This window comes from Orcinus orca, chromosome 9, assembly GCF_937001465.1.
Source record: "Orcinus orca chromosome 9, mOrcOrc1.1, whole genome shotgun sequence".
Taxonomy (NCBI): domain Eukaryota; kingdom Metazoa; phylum Chordata; class Mammalia; order Artiodactyla; family Delphinidae; genus Orcinus; species Orcinus orca.
The window spans coordinates 72,832,658-72,860,448 of NC_064567.1; the positions used below are offsets into that span (position 1 = coordinate 72,832,658).

At 35.9% G+C, this 27,791-nt stretch overlaps 1 protein-coding gene across 1 annotated transcript in view; it reads left to right on the forward strand.

Moving 5' to 3' along the window:
- Window positions 1–27,791, forward strand: part of ABCB5 (ATP binding cassette subfamily B member 5) — a 113,410-nt gene that overhangs the window by 56,360 nt on the left and 29,259 nt on the right. The window contains 5 exon segments of the mRNA XM_004263450.1: window positions 1,275–1,415; window positions 13,867–14,010; window positions 14,971–15,075; window positions 15,270–15,347; window positions 19,779–19,862. Of these exon segments, the coding sequence (XP_004263498.1) occupies window positions 1,275–1,415; window positions 13,867–14,010; window positions 14,971–15,075; window positions 15,270–15,347; window positions 19,779–19,862 (552 nt within the window).

Sequence of the window (27,791 nt, forward strand, 5' to 3'; positions counted from 1 at the left end):
AATTATTTACAGACATAGTGAGTCTGTGAGCTTCCTTTAGTGAGTTTTCATACAAAAGTGAAATAAAAACTGGTAGAGACACATACATACCAAAACTTCTTGTCATTCTTATTTTGTCTAGCAGCCTTCTCAGGAAAAGGAATTGTCTTTGATCTGTTAAAGCACCTCTTTAGAAAATTTTATTATGAGAAGTAAAAATTTTATTTTAAACTTGGCACAAAGTAAGTAGCTCCTGAAAAAATGCCAAATAAAAAATTTCTTTCTCGGTAGAGAAATTTACTGAAAAAAAGAAAGTGATAGCATAAAGGAATATCTGATTAAAGATATTAGGATAGCTGGTTAAAGTTCATGTTAGTTTGAAATGCCTGATTAACAGTTGTTACTCTTGTTAAAGAATCACAGTGTCCCTGGGAAACCTTCCGTGTACATACTCTCCCTTGCACCCAAAATTATCTAAGTCTTTCCATCTCTACTCCCCACCATGGTCAGGGCCACCATCACCCCAACTGGCCTCTTCATTTCTGTCTTCTCCCCTCCTCCCATCTCTTCACGAGGAAGTCACAAATTTACTCGCACCACATTCAGATAAGCAGAGAATACGTAACTCCTTTATTTCACTGAAACTGGTCTTATTTCTTGGAGTAACAAGAAAAAAAAAAACTAGACTTAGAGCAATCTGGTTTAGAACTTTATCCTTTTCTATGATTTAAGCAGCTTTAAGGTTAACTTGATGGCTTTGGAATTTCTCATTCTTTTGGAGGTGGACCCACCAATTTTGCTTTTTGGTCAGATTGGAATGGGCAGCAGTGGCAAGCCTGGAAAATGTTATTGTCTCCTGAGATCTATCTCAGGCCCAGGACCAACCTCACATTTAACTGCCTTGCTATATGTTATCAATTTGTAAGCTCCACAGAAGGCTGGGAAGAAGGGATCAGAGAGAGGGTATATTTGAGTCATCTCCCTCACAAATTCCTTTTACTAAGATCCGTCCTTGCTAGTGGAATAATTGTTTTGAATTAAGACATTGTTTTCTCTAGTTAATTGTACAGGTCTTTGGGGGAAAAGGCACAATAAAAGCTATTGTTACTCACTAACATTTTAGTATGAGTTGGACTTACTGTCTCTGTATCGAGTCCGAAAACGTTAGCAAGAACTGCTCAGGAATACACCACTTTCAATAACAGAAGCAGTACAATTTTAGAGGGATGCTTAATAAAGTTGCTTTGAATTTTTAAGGCATTCTTCTAGTGGTAACATGTATATTCTTCATTCAGGGTATTAAAAATGCTGATGAACAGATGAACTCAATGGCATACTCTACTGAAAAAGATATCAGCTCAATTCCTCTGTGCTCTATGAAGAGCATCAAGTCAGACTTTACTGACAAGTCTGAGGAATCCATCCAAAATAAAGAGGTAATGGTTCAACTATCACAAGTTACCAACATGTTGGTAACTTGTTACCAACTATCATGTTACCAACTATCTAACTAACTAACCTCAGACACCATGAAATCTCTCATCCAGCCCCTGAATATTAGCTTCTGTCTTCCTAACCACCAGTTTCCACATCATCCCACTCCTCTCTTTGGTCCACTATTTCCTCCCAAACTGGAATTCCCTTCTTCTCCTTGGGTCTGACAGATACTTGAGGTTGACCGCCCATTAACTATTCCCACCATCTTCCTACCCACTCTTCTCGGTCTCATCTGCCAATTATCAGCCTGAAGCCCTGGGATTATCTGCCCCAAACCTCCTCCTCTGCCCTTCTCCGGCATTGCCAGTCTACTGCTTTTAATTCTAGATTCAGTACTTTCCATTTAGGTACGTGGTCATACATAGCATTCACACACACTTATATATATATAACATATATATATATATAACATATATATATATATACATATATATAATTTTTTTTTGGCGGTACGCAGGCCTCTCACTGTTGTGGCCTCTCCCGTTGCGGAGCACAGGCTCCGGACGCGCAGGCTCAGCGGCCGTGGCTCACGGGCCCAGCCGCTCCGTGGCATGTGGGATCTTCCCGGACCGGGGCACGAACCCGTGTCCCCCACATCGGCAGGCGGACTCTCAACCACTGTGCCACCAGGGAAGCCCCTATATTTTTTCTTATCTATTAATTTTCTTTAAAATATACACTACCAAACGTAAGGTAGATAGCTAGTGGGAAGCAGCTGCATAGCACAGGGAGATCAGCTTGGTGCTTTGTGACCGCCTGGAGGGGTGGGATAGGGAGGGTGGGAGGGAGGGAGACGCAAGAGGGAAGAGATATGGGAACATATGTATATGTATAACTGATTCACTTTGTTATAAAGCAGAAACTAACACACCATTGTAAAGCAATTATACTCTAGTAAAGATGTAAAAAAAAAAACCTAAGTATAAAAAAATAAATAAATAAAATGCATTTGAAAGCCAAAAACTAATAATAATAATAATCATTTACATAAACATGCAAAGAAAAATATTAAGTAAATAATAGCATAGATAATTTGCCATATGGCAAAAGGCCTGAGTATAAGAATACAGTAAAAGGGTTTGTACCATATTGTAAAAACACTGTGTGAAAACATCTATTAATAGCTGTTGGACCTGCCACCGTAATTGCTGCAAACAAAGTGAAAATCTACCTCAAAGTCTGCAAATTCACTAGGTCTATAAAGTGGATTTTCAAAACCTAAGAAAGATGAAATTCATAAAATTAAAAAGCAATTTCCAGACTTTGGAGAAAATGGTAGGGTAAATTTACACTCTGATACAACTGCTCTGCTCCATACACACAGGAATGATACATAAAACATAAAAAGAGAAAAGCCAATTAGATATACCCAGGCTCCAAAACAAGATCTCTACCAACCAGAAATAGAGCAAAAGTACAAAGTGGTGAGCTGTGCTACAGTCATGGATCTACTCTTAACAGGAGGCTACAAACTTGGTTACCAGTGCCTGGAGCTATACCGAGTACAAAGCTGAGAGCCTGGAAAGATAGTATTAACAACCAAGAACTGAAACAAGCCAAGCACCAGCTCCATGGCCATATTTGTAAAGGGTTCTTTCAGCCTGTGGTATTGCAGTGAAAAGTGAACAAGGAAATGAAGGGACTATAAAAATGAATAACGAGGGCTTCCCTGGTGGCACAGCGGTTGAGAGTCCGCCTGCCGATGCAGGGGACGCGGGTTCGTGCCCCGGTCCGGGAAGATCCCACATGCCGCGGAGCGGTTAGGCCCGTGAGCCACGGCCGCTGAGCCTGCGCGTCCGGAGCCTGTGCTCTGCAACGGGAGAGGCCACAACAGTGAGAGGCCCTAGTACCGCAAAAAAAAAAAAAAATTTAAAAGTGAATAACGAAATGAAAAATGTGAAACAGGATTCTAGAATAGTTAATGGGAGGTTATATTAGTCTGGGTTGAGTCAGAAGACAGAAACCACACAATGATTTGAACAGAGAAAGTTTAGTGTAATGAATCAGTAGGGAATTGGAGTAATAGGAATTGGCTAGTGGAAATTAAGAGAACTCTAAAGAATTCAGAGGTCATAATAAAAAGTACCAACTACCACCCCTGGGGTGAAAAGAGACCCAAGGAAGAGCATTCATTATTGCCCGAAACTGAAGTGGAGATACAGGCCTTACTGCAAAGGGCACAGCTTTGGCTCACTGGATAGCAGAGAAGATGCCCAGGTACCTCACTGGTGGAGCTTGCTTGAAATCTGTCCTCCAAGGTGCCAAGGGAGACCTTCCACAGGGAGGTTCTGAGCTTCAAAACCCACTAGGTGCCAGGAGAAGCTACTGGGCACTGCTGAAACCAGGGGCTGGAGAGGTTGCCTTCTGCAGGAGTCAAGTGCAGTTCTGTGTACAAGAGGTGCAGACATCAGCGACCTGGCTGAAACATAAGCCTGTGCTGTCTGGGCCCCATGGCTACACTTCTAATGGGTAAGCCAAGAGCTGGAGAAAGCGCTTGATGGCCAAACACAGAAGAAAATTGCACTCTACAGGCACCCAACTCTGAAAAAACTGTTCAGGCAAAACAGCGGAGAAAAAACTTCATCTTGCAGGAGCTTTCCCAGAGCTACCGGTAAGAGCAGGAAGAATAATCCCCTCCTACAATGTCTTTCCAGCAGCCTCTACTGACGGAGCTTGACATCTTACCAAGTGGTAAAAGAGAAAAGTTTATCAGACAAAAGGGTGAATTTGGACCTGAGAAGCAAAAAATCAGTAACCAGGACAGAGCTGGTATTATTTTGAACAGGGGAATCAGCAAACATAAGGGCCTGGAATTGGGAGCCACAGTGACTAAGGAGGAGAGAGGTGAGCAGAGAAGTGTATGAGATACTCAGGGACCAGATCATGTAGCACCTTGTAGGACATAAAAACAATTTTGGATTCTATTCTTACTCTAACAGAATGTCATTGGGGGTTTTTAACCAGTGGTTCATGACTCACAGGAATTAACCTGAATGGGCAAAAAAAAATCACATCTATTTTTTCTACCTATACTTGATAGAAATTTAATTTACTTTAATTATGAATATAAATAACAGACTACATTAGTATTACCAGGGCCTGCGATGTCGCCAATGAAAATCACAGAAATATTTATATCACATTATAGTTATTACAGATATCTTAGAATATCTTTTTTTATTTTTTTTTTTGGCCATGCCATGCAGTATGCGGGATCTAAGTTCCCCAACCAGGAATCTAACCCATCCTCCCTGAAGTGGAAGCACAGAGCCCTAATCCACCAGGGAATTCCCCAGAATATCTTTATATTCATCACTATTAGATCTTGTTATTTAATGTGCCAATAATGAAGCACATAACTGTATCAGAGCTTTGAATTTTTTGTTAAACATTTTAAATATTATATCTCAATATAATTGGCTTTCTTTGAGATGTGTTATTTGGTACATTGTTATAAATTCTTCTAGGAAGGATTCCATAGACTTCATCAGTTTTCTGAAGGGGTCCATGACACAAACAGGTTAAGAACTCTAATGACCCACATGGGAAAGGAATCTAAAAAAGAGTAGATATAGGTATATGTAGAACTGATTCACTTTGCTATACACCTGAAACTAACACAACATTGTAAATCAACTATACTCAAATTAAAAAAAAAATGTTTAATCTACTTAAAAAAAAAAACCTGTTGCATGAGAGGGTCTTATTCAGAAGAGTGCATGAACTGAGTTGCTTGATGTGGCTGCTGTGTGGAGAATGGCACTTGGGAGCCAAAGTGGGATCAGGGAGAGCAGAGCAGAGAAGAGATGATAGTGGTGAAAACAAATGGACTGATATGCCTGACTAAAGCAGTCTAAGGAGAAAGAATAGATGGAGGAGCAACTAGGACAGGAGATTGAGACCCAGGATACTGCAAAATTTAAATTCAGGTAGAAAAGCAGTAGCCAGAACAGGACACCTAAAGAATGGCTGGAAGATAAAAAGAAAGCTAAGATTGTGTGGCATCATAGAAGCCAACTAAGAAAAGTACTACAAAAAGAGGAATAGATCATTTACGTCAATTGCTGTGGAAACCAGATGAAATTAGAGATTTCTACTTCCAGCCAAGATAGGTTAACAGGGACAAGATTTACCTTCCCGCTTGACACACCTAATAAACTAGAAAAAAGTATGTGAAACAGTCTTCTAACATTGGACATCAGGCATAACAAGACAGTGATCCCTGAGGAAAGGGAAACAAATGAAATGAATCTTATCATTGACCCAGGTTACTGTCAAGTTATAAGCCTAAGAGCTGGAACGGGAACCTAGGCAGAGCCCAAGAGGCCAAAGTAGGCAGTCTTCAGAGCAAAGAAGTAGAGGGAAGAGAGCAGCTCAGAGAGACAGTTCCACAAATATGCAGAGGTTCTCCCGTGACTCTTCATCTGAGTACTAATTAGTGCATTTACTGAGAAAACTGACAAAGGCAAAGGAAAGTATAAGAAGGAAAAATTCTTGGAGCTCACAAAGGGCCAGGAATAGTTCTTATTAAACCAACCAAAGTGAGGAATCTCTAAATTCATGGGGAATTTAGTTGAATCTTAAGAAAAGTATTAACTCAGCGTAGGAAAATTATTCCCAGACTAAACTCAGCTCTGAGCCCAGCAAACAAGACCCAACAGCAAATTTCAAAAGTATCAAACTGTTTCCAAGTAATTTAAATGTGTTCCAGAACAAGGTTCAATAATATGTATAAGAATTCAAAAATAACCAATGAGTAAAATTTACAATGTCTGGCATCTAATCAAAAATCTCCAGGCAAGAAAAACAGCAGGAAAATAGTACCCAAAATGAAGAAAAAAAATCAATCAATAGAAATAGACCCAGAAATGACACACTTGATAGAAATAGTAGGAACATTAAACAATTATTATAACTATATTTTATATGTTCCCAAAGGAGAAAGGGAACCAAAAATCATTTGAACAAATCATGAAAAAAATTTTCCAAATTTGATGAAAACTGAAAACCCACAGATCTAAGAAGCTCAATAGATTCCAAGTGCAAGAAACACAAGGAACACTACGCCAAGGCACACCATAGTCAAATTGCTTAAAAACAGTGATAAGGAGAAAAATTATAAAGCATCCAGAGAAAATCATCACAATTTGTATAAAGGAAAAAACAAGAAATATCACAGAGTTCTTATTAGAAACAATGCAAACCATAAGACAATAGAGCAATATCTTTAAAGTAATGAAAGGAAAAAAACTCAAATTAGAATACTACCTGCAGAAAAATACCTTTCAAAAATGAAGGCAACATGCAGAATTTTTAGGTAAAAGAAGGCTAAAACAATTCATCACCTGTAGATGTAGTGCAGACTACAAGAAATGTTAAAGGAAGTCCTTCAGGCAAAAGAAAATGGTACCAGGTGGAAATCTGAATCTATACAAAGGAATGAAGAGTATCAAAATGTTCTATCTAGGGGCTTCCCTGGTGGCGCAGTGGTTGAGGGTCAGCCTGCTGATGCGGGAGACACGGGTTCGTGCCCCGGTCTGGGAGGATACCACATGCCGCAGAGCGGCTGGGCCTGTGTGCCATGGCCGCTGAGCCTGCGCATCCGGAGCCTGTGCTCCACAGCGGGAGAGGCCGCAGCGGTGAGAGGCCTGCGTACCGCAAAAAAAATAAAATGTTCTACCTATACAAAGGAATGAAGAGTATCAATAATGTTTTTTAAATAATCTACTTTAAAGAAAAAAAGCATTATAGTGTGGGGTAAAGGTAAAAATGTATAAAAACAATAGCCAAAAGACTGGAAATGGAAGTATTCTATTCAAGGTTCTTAAATGGTATATACTATTATATTACTTGAAGGTAGACTGTGATGTTAGTGGCAGTCAAAGTATATTCCAGAGCAAAAAAGTTACCCGGGATAAAGAAGGTTATTTGAAAATTATAAAAGGATCCACCTATCAAGAACTGAAAAAAGAAACAGACAAATTCACAATTATATTCACAGATTTTAATACCCTCTCTTAAATATTGATAGAATAGGTAGATAAAAATTCAACTGGGATATAGATGACTTTAATAGCACTGTCAACTAACTTGACAACAACCAAGCTGACAACCAACTAACAGACATTTATGCAAGAATCCACCTATCAACAGAAAAATACACATTCTTTTCAAATGTACCTGAAACATTTACCAAGATAGATCATAACACAAGTCTCAACAAACTTTAAAAATTTCAAGTAATGCAAAGTATATTACCTGACCAAAATAGAATTAAATCAGAAATCAAGAATAAAAGTGGCCTGGGAAATCTTGAAATATTTGGAAGCTAAATAACTCACTTCTCAATAATACACAATCAAAGAAGATATCAAAAGAGAAATTCAAAAGTATTTTGAACTGAATGAAAATAAAAACCAAACATAATCAAAACATGTGGTATGAAGATTAAAGTGGTACTGAGGAAGAAATTTATACTACTAAACACTTATATTATATTAAAAAGAAAGATCTCAAATGAATAAACTTCCCCTTTAAGAAACTAGAAGGGTGCTTCCCTGGTGGCGCAGTGGTTGAGAGTCCGCCTGCTGATGCAGGGGACACGGGTTCGTGTCCCGGTTCGGGAAGATCCCACATGCCGCGGAGCGGCTGGGCCCGTGAGCCATGGCCGCTGAGCCTGCATGTCCAGAGCCTGTGCTCCGCAACGGGAGAGGCCACAACAGTGAGAGGCCCGCATACCGCAAGAAAAAAAAAAAGAAACTAAAAGGAAGAAAATAATTATAAAGAAGAAACATCAATGAAATCCAAACCTGCTTCTTTGAGAACATCAATAAACTGAAAAGCTCTGGACTGACTGAGCAAATGAAAAGAGAGAAGACACAAATTACCAATATTAAGAATGAGAGTGGTGATATCACTACAGATTCTATAGCTATTAAAAGAATAATAAAGTAATCTTATGGAAACTAATCCTACAACTCCAATGAAATGGACAAATTCTTTGAAGGACACAAACTACCAAAGCCTACTCAAGAATAAAATAATAGCTTGAATAATCTTATATCAATTAAAAAGAAATTGAATTTGAAGTTAAAACCTTTTTCATAAAGAAAACTGAAGGCCCAGGTGGCTTTACTTGTGAATTCTATGAAGTAGAAAATTGAAGAGGAAGAAGATTCCATTCTGAGCACAACATTACTCTGATATCAAAATTAGAGCTATTACAAGAAAAGAAAATTATAGACAAATATCCTTTATGAACACAGATGGAAAAATTGTTAACAAAATTTTAGCAAATCTAACCAACAATGTATGAAAAGAATAATACATCATCACCAAGTAGGGTTTATCCAAGGAATGCAAGCTTGGTTTAAAGTTCAGAAATTAATGTAATTTCCCTTACTAAAAATATAAAAGAAAAAACTATCCAATCATCTCAATCAAAGCAAAAAGCTCATTTGGCAAAATGCACCATCCATTCCTGATAACTCTCAGGAAACTAGGAATTTAAAGAAATTCTCTCAACCTGATAGAGGGAATCAACCAAAAATCTACAGCTGACAATATACTAAATGGTGAAAGATCAGGAATGAGGCAAGTATGTACACTTTCACCACTTCTACTCAACTGAAAGTTCCAGCCTGTGCAATAGGACCAGAAAATAAAAGGCATCCATATAGAAAAGAAAGATATAAAACTGTCTTTATTCACAAACAACATAATTACAACATGATTATCATTCTATGGAATCCACAAGAAAAGGTACTATGGTGTCACACCAAAAAAAGGTACTACAACTGACAACTGAGTTTGGCTGACAACTGATCAGAATATGTGATCAATATATAAAAATCAACTCTAATTCTATAATCTAAAAACAAAAAGTAGGAAAATGAAATTCAAAACTGTCATGTACAGTAGTATCAAAAATATTAAATACTTGGGTATAAATTTGATAAAGATTATAAGACCCCCACACTGAAATATATAAAATATTACTAAGAAAAATGGAAGCAGACCTAAATAGAGAGAAATACCATGTACGTGAATAAAAAAATTCAATATTATTAAGATGTCAGTTCTCCCCAAATTGGTCTATATGTTCAAGGCAATCCCAGTAAACATCTTAGCAGGCTTTTTTGTAAAATTTGACAATCTGATTCTAGATGGAAATTCAAAAGGATAAAATGGATAAAACAACTTTTAAAAAGAACAAAGTTGTAGGATTTATAATTCCTAATTCCAATTTTTAATACAAAGCTATAGTAATCAAAATAATGTGCTATTGGAACAAAAATAGACAAATAGATCAATAGAGCAGAATAGAGTGTCAAGAAATAGACCCACACACATATGGTCAACTGTTTAGACGAAAGTGGCAAAGGCAGTTCAACAGAGAATGTATAGTCCTTTTAAGAAATGATGCTGAAAGAATTACATATCTATTCAAAAGACTCATCCTCAATCCATACCTCAAAGCACAGATGAAAATTAACTATAAATGGAATACAGACCTTACTGAAGAACCTAAAGTTAGAAACTTTTCATAAGAAAATACAGTAGAAAATCTTTATTACTTTGAATTAAGCAAAGATTTCCTTGCTATAAACACCAAAAACACAATTCATAAAAGAAAAAAATTGATAAATTAGACTTCACCAAAATCCATAAAATTGCTATTTGTAAAACTTCCTTTTTTTGGCTGCACCACATGGATCTTAGTTCCCTGACCAGGTATCGAACCTGGACTCCAGCTGTGAAAGCGCTGAGTCCTAACCACTGGACCGCCAGGGAATTCCCTGTAAAACTTTTTAAGAAATGAAAACATAGGCCATAAACTGGAAGAAAATATTTGTGTCACATATGTGATAAAGGACTGTGTCCAGAATATACAAAGAACTCCCAAAGCACAGTAATAAAAATACCAATAACCCAATTGAAAAATGGGCAGAAGATTTTAATAGACATTTGCCAAAGAAGATATGCATATGGGAAATGAGCACACAAAAAGGTGCCTAAAATCATTAGGCATTAGAGAAATGCAAATTAAATCATAACCGAGATGTCATGATACATCTGTTAGAATGGTTATATCTAAAAAGACTGTACCAAGTATTGGTGATGATGTGGAGCATCTAGAACTCCACATTTTGTTGGTGGGAATAAAAAATTAGTAATCCCACTTCAGAAAATCATTTAGCAGTTTCTTAAAAAGTTAAACATATACCTACTATGATCCAGCCACTCCTTTTCTAGGTTTTTACCCAAGAGAAATGAAAGCATATGTTCACACAAAGTCTTGTATGTGGGTATTTATAGTAGCTTTATTTGTAATAGCCCCAAACTTGGAATGACCCAAACTTATGTCAACAGATAAATTTTGGTATATCCATACAATGGAATACTACTCAGCAATGAAAATGAATGAAATATTAATTCATGCAACAGAATGAGTAAATCTCAAAGTAATTATGTTGAGCAAAAGAATCCAGACGAAAAGAGCACATACTATGTGATTCCATTTATTAAAAGAAAACTCTAGAAATTGCAAAACAATCTATAGTGACAGAAAACACATGAGTGCTTTTAGTGGAAGAGCACTGGCAGCTGAGGGGTATAGAAGAAACGGAATACAAAAGCAGGAGAAAACTTACAGGGGTAATGGATATGTTCACTATGTTGACTGTGGTGAAGGTTTCATGGGTGTGTAGTTATGTCTAAACTTTTCAAATTGTACATTTTAAATATGTGCAGCTTATTGCATGAAAATTATAACGCAATAAAGCTCTAAAATATATCAGATTAAATTTTTAAATCTTTAAGAGATTTGTTTAGCTTTTTTAAATGTTTTCATATCTCTTTACAAAATGCCTCTAATTTCATATATTTTTATATCAAATTCTGTTAAAACATGCTATAACCTGTAACACAGTTAGGTAGCACAGAGTCCTTCATGATTTTACTAAAAATTTTCATTTTGTTTTGATCCTATTTCATTTTATTCTTTTCTATCTTATAACTTTATTTAAGTAATACCCATTTTTTTCCATCTGTTTTATATTTTTAGAGGCAAAAGGGTAGATTATTCTGTAGGAGCAAGACAGCCCTCCTACATTTACTGGCTCTGTAATTTACTGGTATTGTTCCTAGGACATGCTAAGCCTTAGTTTCCTTACAAAATGAGGTAATTTTATAAAGAATTTGACAAAAAAGAAAATCTGTATTAGTGCTCCACAAAGAGTTGGAATGGAACTTTTAAAATTTCTGTATATTCTGTTGGACAGTGACCTAACTGAAAAATAAGGCTCTTTATGATGTTAATCTTCAGAAAACTTCAGAAAGAAAGATAATAGGTAATCAAATTATTAAGTAACCCCAGGTTTAGCCAATCCTGAAAATAGACTTTAAAGGCTTTAGAATTTTAAAAGTTCTTTTGTTCAAACAATGGAGTTTCTATTATAGTTGCCAGACTAAAATTAAAGCAAGAATTATAAACTATTTTATAGTCTTTCCTGACGTCTTTCTCTGGTTATTAGGTTCATAAACGCCATTACTTCAAGAGTGAATGCCATGAGGAAGTTTTAACATATGAAATGCCTAGTAGTTCGCTGTCTACTTTCCTATTCAAAATAATTACTCACTACAAAATTATTCATAAGATTTTTTAAGTTTCTGAAATAAATCCTCTACATATTCCAGACAAGAGTAAGGGGAATTCACCATTGTGTTATTTATCCTCTGATTATTGTGACCACTACCTCCCCATAGCACCCTCCATGGATCCCAGGAAAGACTGGCAGATACCAGAGCTACTTGCAGTGTTCTTTCTCTGTATAAGATCTGGGATTTTGCATAATATTATCCTTCCTTTTATAATAACATCAGCAACAGCTAACATTTATTGGGTACTTACTGTTTTCAAATACTGAGTTAAGCTTAATTCTAAAAACAATCCTCAGGCTTCCCTGGTGGCTCAGTGGTTAAGAATCCACCTGCCAATGCAGGGGACACGGGTTCAAACCCTGGTCAGGGAAGATCCCACATGCTGTGGAGCAACTAAGCCCATGCACCACAACTACTGAGCCTGTGCTCTAGAGCCCACGAGCCACAATCACTGAAGCCCACGCACCTAGAGCCGTTGCTCTGCAATGAGAGAAGCCATAGCAATGAGAAGCCCACGCACCGCAATGAAGAGTAGCCCCCACTCACCACAACTAGAGAAAGCCCACACGCAGCAACGAAGACCCAATGCAGCCAAAAATAAATAAATAAATTTAATAAAATAAAATAAAAAAATAAAAACAATCCTCTACTCAGCCGTAAAAAGGAATGAAATAATGCCACTTGCAGCAACATGGATGTACCTAGAGATTATTTTACTAAGTGAAGTAAATCAGACAGAGAAATACAAATATCATATGATATCACTTATATGTGGAATCTAAAAGAATGATACAAATGAACTTATTTACAAAATAGAAACAGACTCACAAACTTACAGTTACCAAAGGGGAAAGGTGGGCGGTGAGGGATAAATTAGGAGTTTGGGATCATATACTTATATACTCACTGCTATACATAAAATAGATAATCAACAAGGACCTACTGTATAGCACAGGGAACTCTACTCAATATTCTGTAATAACCTATTTGGGAAAAGAATCTGAAAAAGAATCTGAAAAAGAATATGCATAACTGAATCACTTTGCTGTACACCTGAAACTAACACAACATTGTAAATCAACTATCCTCCAATATAAAATAAAATTTTTATTTTAAATCCTGTAAGATAGGAACTGATACCTTCCTCAAAAATATAAGGAAACTGAGGCTTGGTGATTGTAAATAATATGTTCAGATATTGCAACACTTAACTTATAAATAGGAACCCCAAAACAAGCTTTTAACCAAGATATTAGAAAAATATTTCCATAAATAAGTCACAAAGCTACAAAATTTTCAAGCTTAAAATGCTAGAAAAACTTTTATCTTTGTCTCTGCTTAGTTCCTATCTAGATTTTGTCCTATGCTAGAGCATGATGTGCAATCCAGTTTAACAGGTGTAAAGGAAAATATGCCTGTCATTTCTTTTGTGAATCTTAGCTCTCAGAACATGTGGGTTAATTTGTACTTTTTTAATGATAGTGGCTGAGTGAAATGCCAAAAGGTGATAAGTTGCACAAATAGTCACTTTTGTGTAAAATTTATTTTGTTTTGAGATCTTTATCAGTAATATGGGCAGTAAAATTTTTCTAAGAAAAATTCTACTTTCTACTCTGTTACCTATTATATTTGACATTTTACATTATAGATTTATTCAAGATTGGCTAACTTCTCTAGGTTCCATTATGCTCTCAAACTGGGGTTATAACCAAGGTATTTTATTTATAGACAAGTCTTCCTGAAGTTTCTCTTTAAAAAATTTTTAAATTAAACAAGTCTGAATGGCCTTCTGTGGTTCTGGGGATATTGGCTTCTGTTCTAAATGGAACTGTTCATCCAGTATTTTCCATCATCTTTGCAAAAATTGTAACTGTAAGTAAAATTTATTTGCTAATATTTTTAACAATTTTAAACAACGTGTAACCTGAGAGAACAGACTTGGTATACTTTGACCCAGCAAGGGGAAAATTGGGACGTGTAGTAGGTCACCCCTAGTGTGGGATCCATGATAGAAAGGTTAACTAATGTTCTCAGGGGATAAGCCAGCCTCTATTGTGAAGTGTTTGGCTGGACCTTGTTGACTGGGCAATCAGTAAAGAAATTGCTTTGTTTTCTAATTCTGACTCCAGTGCTGTATCAGCATTCCAAAGCACTGAAGTAATAAAAGAGACAAATACGACCACTCTTTCTTTCAACTGGTCTGAACAATGGCCATTTTTTATTACCAGCCAGCTCAGAGAGAGGAAATAATGAGAGTTTGGGATTGTGCTGGGGAACCCAGGAGAGCTGATGAATTCATGGATCTTATTAGAGCCACCTTAAGTCTTCAGTCTCCTGGACTGTTGCTACACTGTGTCAACATAGATGCCAGTATATGTATAACTACTAATTTTAGGAACAATTTCTGGAGAAATTTATAAAGGTCTCATATTGCAGGTAGTACTCTGAATAGACGAATATCAAGAAACCTGAGTTATGAGAAGTTATTAGAAATAATAACTCAATCAGAAAACTAATTTCAATAGTTTCTTTGAAAATATGTGGTGATATTAATAGCAGATAGAGGACTCATTTGTCTGATCCTGTATTTACATAGCTTAAGTGAGAGAATTAAGAGTGAATTATTTTTTTTTATTGAAGTAGTGAATTTTTTTTTATGTAATGAATGTAAAGGATAGAATAATGGTGCATTTTTTCCCCAGAAATGTGTGGAAATTACTGTGCTGAAATTCATTTTTAAAATCCTGATGAATAGACATTTAAGTTTTTTCTCCTTCTTTTATAATATATTCTCCTCCAATCACCTGATTAAAAAAATCTATTCTTTTTCAGATGTTTGAAAATGATGATAAAACCACATTAAAGCATGATGCAGAAATTTATTCCATGATATTTGTAATTTTGGGTATTATTTGCTTTGTCAGTTATTTCATTCAGGTAAACTTTTAATGAATTAAACAAATATGTACGTGATTACTGTTTTATGTCATCCTATTTGAGTTAAAAATAGTAACTAAATATAATAACTAAATAAAATACAAATATGTAAATATAGTAACTAAATGTTCCAAAGAAATAAATAAGACAGTTAAAAATAAATGTAGATTTTTGTTTGTTTGTTTCTTTTCCAGGGATTATTTTATGGCAGAGCAGGGGAAATTTTAACCATGAGATTAAGATACTTGGCATTTAAAGCCATGTTATATCAGGTCAGTGTTTAGTTGGGCTTTTTTCTTATTTTATTTTAAATGTGTTTTAAAATATTCTAGCTTTTAGTTTTTCTTCACATCAATTTCTTGACATAAGCTTTCCTTTGATCATTTAAAAGCATCATTTTTTGTGTACCAAGCAGCAACTGTATTAGAATTATTGTACTGTATTTTCTAACAGAAGCAAGTCCAAAATTGTTATGTTCAAAAATGCAGTTTATAGAAAACAAGGTTTAGAGTCCACTCCCTGTTCCTTGCATTTATCTTGACAAATCTCTTTTAATGTATAATGTAGTTGTTCTAGAATCAGAATGGAGGCTAAATTAAAACTGAAAAGGAGTGTTAAGAACTACAGTATCTTGGGAAACATGTTTAAAAAGGAGTTAATTTCTATAGTTCTCATCCATCTGCACAGTTTAAGTTTTTTCATTGCTGACTTCTGAAGGCAGCCATTCTCTGAATTCAGATAACATCAGTCTAGCTGGCAGGTTGGCTTGCCACAGCTGATCATTCACACCTGTGAAATAACTAAAACTAGGTGTATCAAATAGTAATCTTGAAAAGTGAGTCTTGGGGGCAAATGACAGGAATGTCTCAGACTGGCACCTCTAAAATTCTTTCAGAAGGCCAAGGTATATTGGGTTACCCTGAAAGCCAGTAATCATTTGAAGCCCTTTGCCACACTTTCTGTCACCAGAGCTCACCGTGTAGGGGCAAATAGCTTCCTGCCAGGGTCATTTCTTTTCAAAAGTAGAGTTACTGTCACTCCAGCCGAGTTGTCAAAACCAGTTTTTACATCTTGTGACTTTTAGCAGTAGTGCTCAAAGGACTGCTGAGTAACAAAACTCCTCCACCTTTATGTGCTCTTAGAGGACAACAAGATATAAAATGAAGCGAGTGGGACGTTTCCCATAGCAACTTAATGCTCTGAAGCAGTTGGTGCCTAACTTCTTCTCTCAAAAAGGTCCTGTCAGAGACAACTGCAGACACTCCTTAATCCAGAAAAACAAAAATCTACTTGAAGGGTCATAAAATGATTTAATGACTGCACATCTTGTCTCGCTCACATTAAGCTTGTACTTTTGGGGGTTTTTTTATGAACAATTTATGTCTACCTCAAATCTTTGATGAAATTAGGTGGGATTTTAATTAACTAATACTATGTTTCACACAACAATTTTGGTCATTTTTGGTTTTTGTGTATTTATGTTTTTATACATTCAAGGACATTTATTTTCAATTTTCAGGAACTTTTGAAAATGTTTCCTGAATGTCTTAAAGAGTATAAACTTTAACTTTTCCGATCATTACTTTGAACTTTCTTTCTAGAGGATTACAGGATGCTTTTGGTGGAGGAGTCCCAAGACCACAAGCCAGTTAAACCAGTGAATATTGTTAATCAAATATCCTGATGGCTGATACTGGATCTTACTCCTTTGCCTAGCATTAGCCACGTGAACAGTAGGACAGTAACATTCTTGGATTAAGTAGCTTCTGCCCATAAGAATACAGCAATCTGTAAACCATAAACTCTTCTTCAAAACACATAGAAAGACAAACAGACAGAAACTCTGTGCTATTCAGCAGATGTTATTAAATTCTCCCATAAATTCACCTGAGCCCCTTTCAGCTTACCATTTGTTTTACCTCTTCATTCTTTAGCACTCTTTTTGCTTATTTGCTTTCTTAAATTGAAAGAAAAGAGTAATGTATTTGGCCTTTTCTCAATAAATGTCTTAACGAATTTCACTTTTCTCTGTAGTAAGGGAAGTTCCTAATGTACAGTTTCGCCCTAACTCCTATTACCTGTTTGTTTTTTTTTCCCCTAAGATAAGATATTTTAAGTCTTAGAAATCATGCTGAAACTTGCAGTGCTTTTTATAACCATTTTGAAACCTCAGTTGAAATAGAGGTATTTATGGAATCAGGTGTGGTCTTTTTGTAGGTATAAAATCTCTATTTTATTTGATGAGTTGAGATCCCTCCAGTTGAAAAGAATGTTCTAATTGTCGCTGACTTCAGTGGTTATAAATAATCCATTGCTTATTGTGTTTAAAGCTAAATTTATATTTCTTAATGATAAATATTGACCTATAAATCTATTAGGTTTTTTAAAAGATATGAAGGTTTTTTTTGCCTATTTCTCTCTAAATTGGATTGGCTAGGGCTTCTGTGGAGGGTCACTAAATCATAAGATGATGGCATTAGTGGAGATCACTAAGGAATCTCAAAAAGCTACTTCCAAAAGGATTTGAGGTAACAAATCCTGAAGCAGGAAAAACATGTCAGGAAACTCAGCTGTAACGTTTCAGTTAGATGGGAGGCAGAACAGGATAGTTGATTAAAAACTCTGGCATCTGATTGCCTAGGTTTAAATCCTGGCCTCAGTTCTTTCCAGCTATGTGGCCTTGGGCAAGTTACTTAATCTCTCAGTACCTCTGTTTCCTCATATATAAAATATGGATAGTCAGTATCCATCTCATAGAGTTGTGATGATTAAATGAGAAAAGACATACCACGCACTTATGATAGTGCTACTGTAATTTTTTATTTCTAATAGAATTATTGGCAGGAAAAAAATGGATTTACTAGTATCAGAAAACCTGCTAGCCTAGCTTATAATCATTTTACCATCAGGAAGAGAAGAAGCAAGCTAATTTTTACTCAATACCAGCTGTGCTCCAGAAACTCTGCTAAGTGTTTTAGCATATAATGCCTATGATGGAAAACAATCTCTAGAGTGCATAATTGCTGACTTGTTGAAAAGCAGTTTTGGATATCTTGCTGACTGAACATCAGAGAAAGACTAAGACTAGTCATATATGTATCCTTTGCCTTGCATATTATAGCAATTACTATACTATAGAATCAGGAATGTAATAGTAAGTGATAAATTCTTTTTCTATATTTTTACTTTATATTGTTTCTAGAAATTCTTTGTGTATTCCATGTCATGTTGAAATATAGAAAGAATTATGCAATGTAAAAAATATATATATATATTTTAGTATACAATAAAAAAACAGGTAATGTCTTCTAGATCAAGAGTGCTGTAGTTACTGTCATTGCTGATGTGTGTTCATGGTATGTTAGGCTCTTGACTCGGGTTGTATTCTCAAAGTGGCTACTGTGTAGTGCGTATCATGATCTCTATAAGATGCCCTTTGGGTGTCTAGGACCCTAAACTCTTTGGGACACCTTCCCAATCCAGGGGTTTAAAGAGTAGTGATGTCATGCCAGGGTTGTAATCCCCCTGGCCGCTGCCGTATTCCTCCACGGGGGCTTTCTTCTCACACAACAGCATGATTAATGCACAGCCTTCTATCTCTCTTGCTTTTGTTTCCTTAGTTGGCAAAAATGTGTAACCTGGGCATCAGGGCCCTGGCTGGGTTGTAGTAAGCCAACAGTTCTTTTGCTCTTCACTCACTAAAAATCAGTCATTTTTTTGGAGACAGTCTGCATGTAGTTTAATCCACAAGAGATATAACTGGTTTGAGTGCATGGGAGGAAACAGTCAATAACTAATAAAAGGAAATCAGCATTCCTCAAGTTGAGAGGTGCTAAGAAGTGCTATCTCTATTTGCTGTTGAAAATGAAATTGGTTATAACGTTAGGCTTTTATTGCTTGTATTTTTTTTTTTTTTTTTTTTTTTTTTTGTGGTATGCGGGCCTCTCACTGTCGTGGCCTCTCCCATTGCAGAGCACAGGCTCCGGACGCGCAGGCTCGGCGGCCATGGCTCACGGGCCCAGCCACTCCGCGGCATGTGGGATCCTCCCGGACCGGGGCACAAACCCGTGTCCCCTGCATCGGCAGGCGGACTCACAACCACTGCGCCACCAGAGAAGCCCTATTGCTTGTATTTTTGACCTGTCTCCTTCAAATTGCATGCTTTTTGGCTGCAGGGTTTTTACAGCAGCCTTTCTGCATCTTTAGCTTCCCACAAGGCCCAGTACTTATAAGATCTAAGGGGCAATATGAAGTGTCAGGGAAAATCTCACCTATCTGGGTCCTGTAGAGAAGGAGACAGACTTATTTTTTATCATTTATATGTTTAGACAGAAAGGTTTGGAAATATTTCTAAACTGTGTTGTGCATTACTTTACTTTTTAGGTAAAATCTGCTCTCCACAAATTGTGGAGTAAAATTACAAATTATTTTGTGGTTCAAAATGACCATTTTAAACATTGATTATTATATAATATTGCAGCATGGTAATGAGTCCAAGCTGTTGGGCTTAAGTTCTTCAGTTTGTATCTAAATATAGATCTTTGTGAAGTAAGAAACAAAAGTTATTTGATCCATAGTTTTTACAAGAATTAAGCGCCTGTGAGTAAGGAGGCAGGCAAATGGCTTCTAAGTTAATGTAGCAAAATCGCAAGTCAGAAAAGGATCTTTTTGATGACCATATGTTAATTCCCTTTTTTCTCTAGGATATCTCCTGGTTTGATGATAAGGAAAACAGCACAGGAGCCTTGACAACAATATTAGCCATAGATACAGCACAAATTCAAGGAGTATGTATATTGCTTTTATCTTTAATTTATTTATTTATTTATTTTTGGCTGCGTTGGGTCTTCGTTGCTGTGCGCGGGCTTTCTCTGGTTGTGGAGAGCGGGGGCTACTCTTCATTGGGGTGCGTGGGCTTCTAATTTCGGTGCCTTCTCTTATTGCGGAGCATGGGCTTTAGGCTCGCGGGCTTCAGTAGCTGTGGGGGGCGGGCTCCAGAGCGCAGGCTCAGTAGGCGTGGCCCAGGGGCTTAGTTGCTCCACAGCATGTGGGATCTTCCCGGATCAGGGTTCGAACCCATGTCCCCTGAATTGGCCGGCAGATTCTTAACCACTGTGCCACCAGGAAAGTCCCTGCTTTTATTTTTAAATGGTGTATGTATATGGTATGCATGCATGCGTGTACACACATGTGTTTGTGCATATATGTGAGCTATGCTGAGATGACCCACATCATTAAGGAGACCAGATTTGTCTCAGGGCTAACAGGGAGCTCGCAGTGAAAGATATAAAGAAGCCTTTCTGTTCTGGACATTTTTAACCAAAAATAAAGGAGATTTAGGACATGTAATAGGATAACCAGAGGACTAAAGAAGATACCAAGAATGAGTTAGAGAAAAGAGCTCAGAATTAAATAGTAAGATAAGAAAAAGTAACAAAATGAAAACACACACACATAACTTAGAAGTTTTAATAAAAGAATGAAGTTTAGTTGTTCCTTCCCCCCAGAAAATAAAATCTTATTTAGCATAATATGTAACATGTTAAATTCATATGCATCTGGAAATGGTTCTGTGCTAGTTGTTATACAGATCAAGTTAAAGGGATATGTGTGATCATGACTGGTCACAATACATATAAATAAAATTCATGTTTATGAACCATATTCAAAATCAATGACAGAATGACGAGCATAATGTACGTCAAAGTGACACTTAAATATTTATAGGGAGTAGAGTAGTGTGGAAGAGATGAAGGGTAATTTATTAGTTTTCTTCCAATTATTTTAATAAAATTAACCTGTATATTACAAGCAGGATTTCTACTATAATTGAGAACAGGAATGCAAAACAAGATTTCCCACTTTTAAGTGAGGTAAAGTTTTTGATCTCTGTTAAAATAAGAACTCTACAAGAATTATAGACTTTCCTTTTTCCTTATCATTCATGTGGGAGAAAAGGAAAGTCAATGATGCACCTCTGAATGACAGAAAAATCTTAAAAGTATTTTTTTGTTGGTTAGAAATACTGAAATGTTGATTACAGCATTGCTACCAGAGCAACAAATTGTCAACTGAAACAGCTCTTCAAAATTGTATTTTCTTTTGGAAGCTATTTCCACAGGACATGGCCACTATTCTAATTTTTGTAACTTTTGCAAGACTTCTTTGTTCAATATATACATATAAGGATAGATTTATATTACTAGAGAATAAAACAAGTTGGTTACAATTATGAATATTCACATGCTTCTGTATTGGTTTGGAAAACTAATTTTATGATGTAGAAAGAGCTCAAGAGGAAAGGGGGCATCATCTTCATCTCTTCCTAAAACTTTTTTTGATAATTTTGAAAACAAGACTCTAAATTTCACTAGATAGTATTTAAATTTTAAAGTAAGGCTGAGGAGCTGGATTGTACTTGTATAAGTGGGAAGAAAATGATGGATAAAATTTCACTTAATAGTTAACTAATGAGCATAGCATTAATCTTCCATAGCACAATAGAATCAGATAAATAACAACATCTGTGTTTAGAAATTCAATGGTTCACTACTTTTGGCAGAAGTATCAATCCCTATAATTCCCTTTGAATCCCCATTCTACAAAACTTGGTTTTTTTTCCTTTGCTGTGTGCACGTTTTTCTCTTACTACCTATCATCATTCAGATCTTTTAAGAATCCAGTGAAATAAGTATTCTTACTATAAGCTATACTGGATACGTGAGACATCTCTTTCAGTATTTACTTAAATGAAAAGAACAAATTAGTGCTAAAGACGAACATTACCCTCCAAATACCCATTAGTTGTTTCTAATACATAATGTTGTCTCTCATCAAGAAAAATTAATGGGAATATTTGTCAGTGTGATTCCTTATAAGCCTTTGACTAATACTATTTGAATCATTTGAAAATTTCCTGTTTCAGTTAGTAAATGTTGGTCTCATGATAACTTCTGGGCAAGTCAAATCATTTTCATTAAATAAGGAGTAGTAGCTAAACACTAGATGGGTGGAATACTGATGGCACATTTAAAGTTGAAGAATTTGGAAAGCATAGCAACCAAAGAAGGATTCCAAGAATAAGACTGTGTCTACTGGCATATAATTCACATAAACCCTTGCTTTGCCATATATAGGTAGATTCATATCTAACTTGAATGGATTCTCTTTCTATCGAAGGAAGATTATTTACTAATCCTATTTGTCCACTATTTCTTTTATCACAAAGACACACCACACTAGAGATGAATCAGTAAACAATAATTTGGGGTCATATATCCTATCATATCAACTTAAGATATTTCCATCTCAGTTTCTTCATCATGTAATTTCAGTTACATGTTATTTTATCAAATGTATTAGGATGAATGTTTATAAACTAACCCTTTAATAACAGTAAATTTTATTCTGAAGCCCTTACTAATTACCAAAAATATAAACTCCTGGCTATTTTTAGATGTTCTGATACTTTGAGAGTCATGAGAAAAACATGTTAGTGAAATAAGGTTATAGGACAAAATGATTCCTGAAATAGTTGATTGAATACAACCAATTTAACTGGTATTATTTCAGCCCAAGGCAATGGCTTACTGCCAGTACATCTGTCAACAGACTATTTTCTGTGTAGTATGTAGTTTTATTAAAGGTATAAAGCCATTTTAAATTCTTTGGGAGACTGAATTTCACAAAGTTACAAAGTATTATTTCTGTATATTTTAGCAACCCCTTTTCATCAACCAGAAGTCTTACCTCACTTTTGTCCACATTGAAAGTGTGTGACTGATGCCACAGTGTACACTTGATATACCGACAGACACAATGTTAGTTCTGAGAATTCTCATCAGAACTACAGTTACATTGCCCCAAGAAATAAAAATTTCCTTTATTAATTCCTAGAGCCCAGTGAATTGATTAGGTAGAGCTAGGGTATCATTACATGGACAATGGTGACCTCACCTTTTGGTTTAACTTTTTGACATGGAAAGTGTATAAAACAGCTTAACATTACTTATAATTCAAACAATGTGAGTAGTCTTTGAAATCACTTTACCACAGTATAAGGTTGGCATATAATTGCTGTTTTGCATTACAATTTTAGGTTGAATTAATTGAGACATTATCAAGTCTACAGCAAAAGCTAATATCCAAAACCATAGTGGTTAAAGGTGGTCCTTCCTATAAAAAAAAAAATTTCAATCTCAGCCCTGAACTCAAAACTTTGCAGTGAAACTTTACCACTGCTAAGCCCTCAAACTGTTGTCTGGGAAGACAAGTCAAGAAATTCAGCTTCCACTTTTGACAAAAAAAGAAATAAAGATAGTAAGGTCTACAGGAGCAAATGAACTTCGCCACTGGTCCAATAATGTGTGATAAATTCATTTATTTTCCACAACATACTTGCTAATGAATAATAGGGTGAATAACAATAGGCCTTAAACACCTTACATTTTCACAAACTTTGTAATTTGTCCAACTAAACCTTTTTGTTTTTTCTGCTCTACAAATATTTTTGCCACCATCAGTTATAATACATCTTAGCAGATTACACTTCAGGTTATACTCATCTAGTTTATCTCTCAACTTCTTTGAAAATATTCTCACCTTCAGTTGTTCCACACAGACTATTCATAGCAGCTAATTTTAAAGTCACTTCAAACTCAGTATCTACTCCTCAAAAAAGCCAACAGTTGAGCAGTATCAGTAACATATGTCAACCCATCAAGAGCCAGGGAAAACTACTCAAAATGACCTATGTTGGTTTTCAGTTGATAATTGATATTGCTGTCGTTTTTCTCAACTTTTTGAGCAGTTCTTCTCATCAAAACGCTAGTCATCTGATATTAGTTTATGCTTTCTGAACAGATTTCTTCCACTGTTGCAGTCAAACATGATTTAATTAACTCACTATCTGTGAGTGACTTTCTTTGCTTAGCTAATAAATGAGCCACTCAGAAACTTACTTTAGATTCAGCCTTGTTTTCACTTTTTAGTTTTATGAAGAAATTCTGCTGTTATTCCATTCTGTGTTATTTCCATTCCATTTGTTTCCCATTTCTAATTTTTATAAATGTTACTTTCCTGTGAAATAGGAATTTTGTGATGCGTGCTTAGTCTGCTAATGTCGACCTGTTTTGTATATTTTTAAGACTGTATAGTCTCATGGCATAATAAACACAGCACTGTGACATCTAATTAGAACACAAAGTGATCCACAGTCCATTGTGCCTTCCTTAAAAGCAGGACATCCAAAGTCCACTTTTCTCTTCCTTTCTTGTCTTTAGATGATGGGCATACAATGGTAATTTTTAAAACTAGGATGAAATATCACAGTACAGCAACACACAGGGCACTCAACATGCTGCCAAATTATATACAATGTCATCACAGTGAGCAGCAGTACAAAGCAAGGAGAGCGGCACATATGGTTTCTCTAGCAACCCCTCAACTCCATCATTATAGTCCTAAGACAGCTATAGTCAATAGGTAAACAAAGAGGCATGGCTGTGTTACAATAAAACTTTTTTTATGGATACTGACATTTGAATTTGTAGAATTTTTATGTGGGTCGTTTTCATTTATTTTCATTATCTCTTAACTTTTTGAATGTATGTTATACAATGATAATAACTTTTAATGTCATTGTCTGTCTGGGTGAGTTTCAACTGATTGATTTTTATGCTCATTATGGGTCGTTTTTGGTGCTTTTTGTCATACCTAGTAATTTTTGTGTAGATGCCACACATTGTGAATTTAGCATTTTGGGGTGCTGAATATTTTTGTATTTCTAGAAATATTCTTGTTTTGTTCTGGGATGCAGTTAAGTTACTTGGGAACAGTTTGATCTTGCGGGGGGTCTCGATTTTAAGATTTATTAAGCAGGACTGGAGCCAACAACTGAGGCAAGACCCTTCAATATACTCTACCCTATGACCAGTGAATCATGAGGTTATTCAGTCAGGCTGGTATGACCAAGCGTATGGTCTTGGTATGACTGGTATGACTAGCCCTCACACATGCATTGTTCAGTTGAATACTCAAGGAGGACCCTCTGCAGATATCCAGATTTCTCTTTTTGTATATCTCTCTCTTCTTCAGTGTTCTGTGCTGCAAACTCTAGCTTCCTTGGCCTCTCCAGACTCAGCTTTGTCTACTCCACTTATGGAGTCTGTTAGGCTCTATCTCAGTTTACCTTTCCTATCCTGAAGCCTGGAAGCTCTTTTAAGGGGTAAACCGTGGCAAACATAGGGCTCACCTCGTTTGTTTCCCATTTCACCCTTGGTTGCCTTAGGTCTAGTATCTTGAAAACTATTGGTTCATATATTTTGTCTATTTTTTATTTGTTTCAGATGGGAGGACAAATCCATTCCCTCTCTTCATGTTAGCCAGAAGCAGAAATCCTGCTATATAGAATTTTATTTCTACAATTGCTTACTGAGTATCTTTCCATTTATTTCCTTATGGCAGCCATTCCTCTGGAACTTTCTTATCAAAGTTGTATGACCCACATTTAGCATAGTATTTGGACATAGTAGATACTCCATAAATAATTGTTATCTGTAGAACTATTTAATTATGACTTTCTGCTCTTGATTTCCAAGGAAAAATTCTATCTTCATGCACGTTGATAAAGAATCTAAAGAAGTTTAATTAAATTTCCTCTGATTGCAGTTCTAAATTCTTTCCAGAGCTACACTATTTCTCTAGGTCTTTAAGGCAATTTTAAATTGTCTTTTAGTTCTTGTAGTATTTTTCAAGGCCAGATGTCTGTTGTTTTCTGTTAATTCTTCCTGGAACAGGAAAGATATATTCAGATCCTTCTTATCCTACTACCATCACCAAAAGGCAGGGTTTGTGGCCTGTCCATGGCTGCGTTGACTGAATATTTCAGTAAGTTTCTGGTAGCTTAAACTAAAATGCCATTTAGAAAGGTATATGATCTTACTTTCAAGAAGCAGATTAGTACAAGAGTGAATAAATCAAGCTTATTGAATAAGCAAGGTTATGCAAGTGCAAGTCACTTTATAGAAAGTTCTTATGTCCCAAACAAAAAGCTCAAATACAAGACCGTTCCATTAAAAATTTGGCAAGTTTACACTTGTATGTTTTTAGACATGAGGTTGGTTTGCATACTCCTTAGACTAATTTTAAGTGACTCTCAAATGTTCATCTGATGTGCCTCTGATAATTCCCTCTACCTCTTTTTCCAACACGCCGCATAATTTTATACTCAAAAACTACAATCCTCAGCATGCTTTCTGTCTTTACTTTTCCTATTTTTCACCTTTTGACTTCATTTTCTTTTGATTTCCCGTAAAGAGCTGTAATCTTAAAGTAAATAGGATAAAAACAGAGGAAGGTGGTGAAAAAAGGAACTATATTATGGCCACCTAATAGGAAATACCCAAACAGAAAAGAATAACTGTTCCCTGGATATGTTTTCCACTTTTGTTAATATAGATATCGTGCCAAAAACTGAGATCTGAAAAAGGAAAAGTCATTGACCTCAAAATAAGAAAGTACAAAGTGGAAATTAATGAATGTATAAAGGCCTAAAAACATAGCTATCAAGTAATTGATGGCAAGTAATTTCTTAGTAATATTTAGATAAATTTTACATTAAAAGAACAGTGACTATCTTATTCTTAACAAAACTTGATTGTAATTTTTAAAAATACTTCTATTTTACAGCAAAAAATATATATGTTTATGTGGCTGTAGGAGCATTCCATAGTTAATCTGATGTGGGGTGGGACCTTCAACAGTACAAGTACTTAAGTTCCACAGCCTCTTCATCCAGCTATCTGACCTATATAACTTTGAAACTCATGGTGAGGGTGGGAGGAGAGGAGCAAGTACAGTATATTGGTTTGTAAGGGCTGCCATAACGAAGTACCACAGACTGAGTGGCTTAAACAACAGGAATTTATTTCTTCATGGTTCTAGAGCTTAGAAGACCAAGATCAAGGTGTTGGCATGGTTGGTTTCATTCTGAGTCCTCTCACCTTGACTTATAGTTTTCTTCGTGTTGTGTACTCACATTGTTTTTCTCTATGCAAGCATGTCTGCAACCAAATTTCCTTTTCTTATAAGGACACCAGTCATATTGGAGTAGGGCGCACCCTCAAAACCTCATTTTAATCTAATTACCTCTTTAAAGACCTTATCTCCAAATACAGTCACATTCTGAGGAACTGGGATTCAGGACCTCAACATATGAATTTGGGTGGGGGGTGTAGAACCATTCAGTCCATAATATACAGCATCATTTATCTCTGCATCATCCTTAAACTCTCAAGAGGCAGAGTGTAAGCAAGCCTTAGTACCAAATGACATTTTTATTTCAGCCTCATAGCTTAGAGTTAGTGTATAACGCCCTAAAGCATGTAAAATGGGTTACCTGTCTGAGTTTTCAGTATTTAGTGGTTTGTTTGGTGTTTGTTATTGTTATTTGTTTTTACTTTTTTGGGGTTTTCTTTGATAGTTCAGTGAAAAAATGGGAAAATAGTGGATCATTATCAGATGCAGTCTTGAAACTAAAACCACAAAAGTTTTTTAGGAATAAGTCAGAGCCCTGTGGAGAAAGAGGGCTTTTTATTGTTATTTTAATGATGATACTAATTTGGGGGATACTTCAGTGAATATTGATATCACCTTGTAGAGAAGCAATTTGACAATATCTATGAAGAATGTAAGAGTATATACCCTTTAACATATAA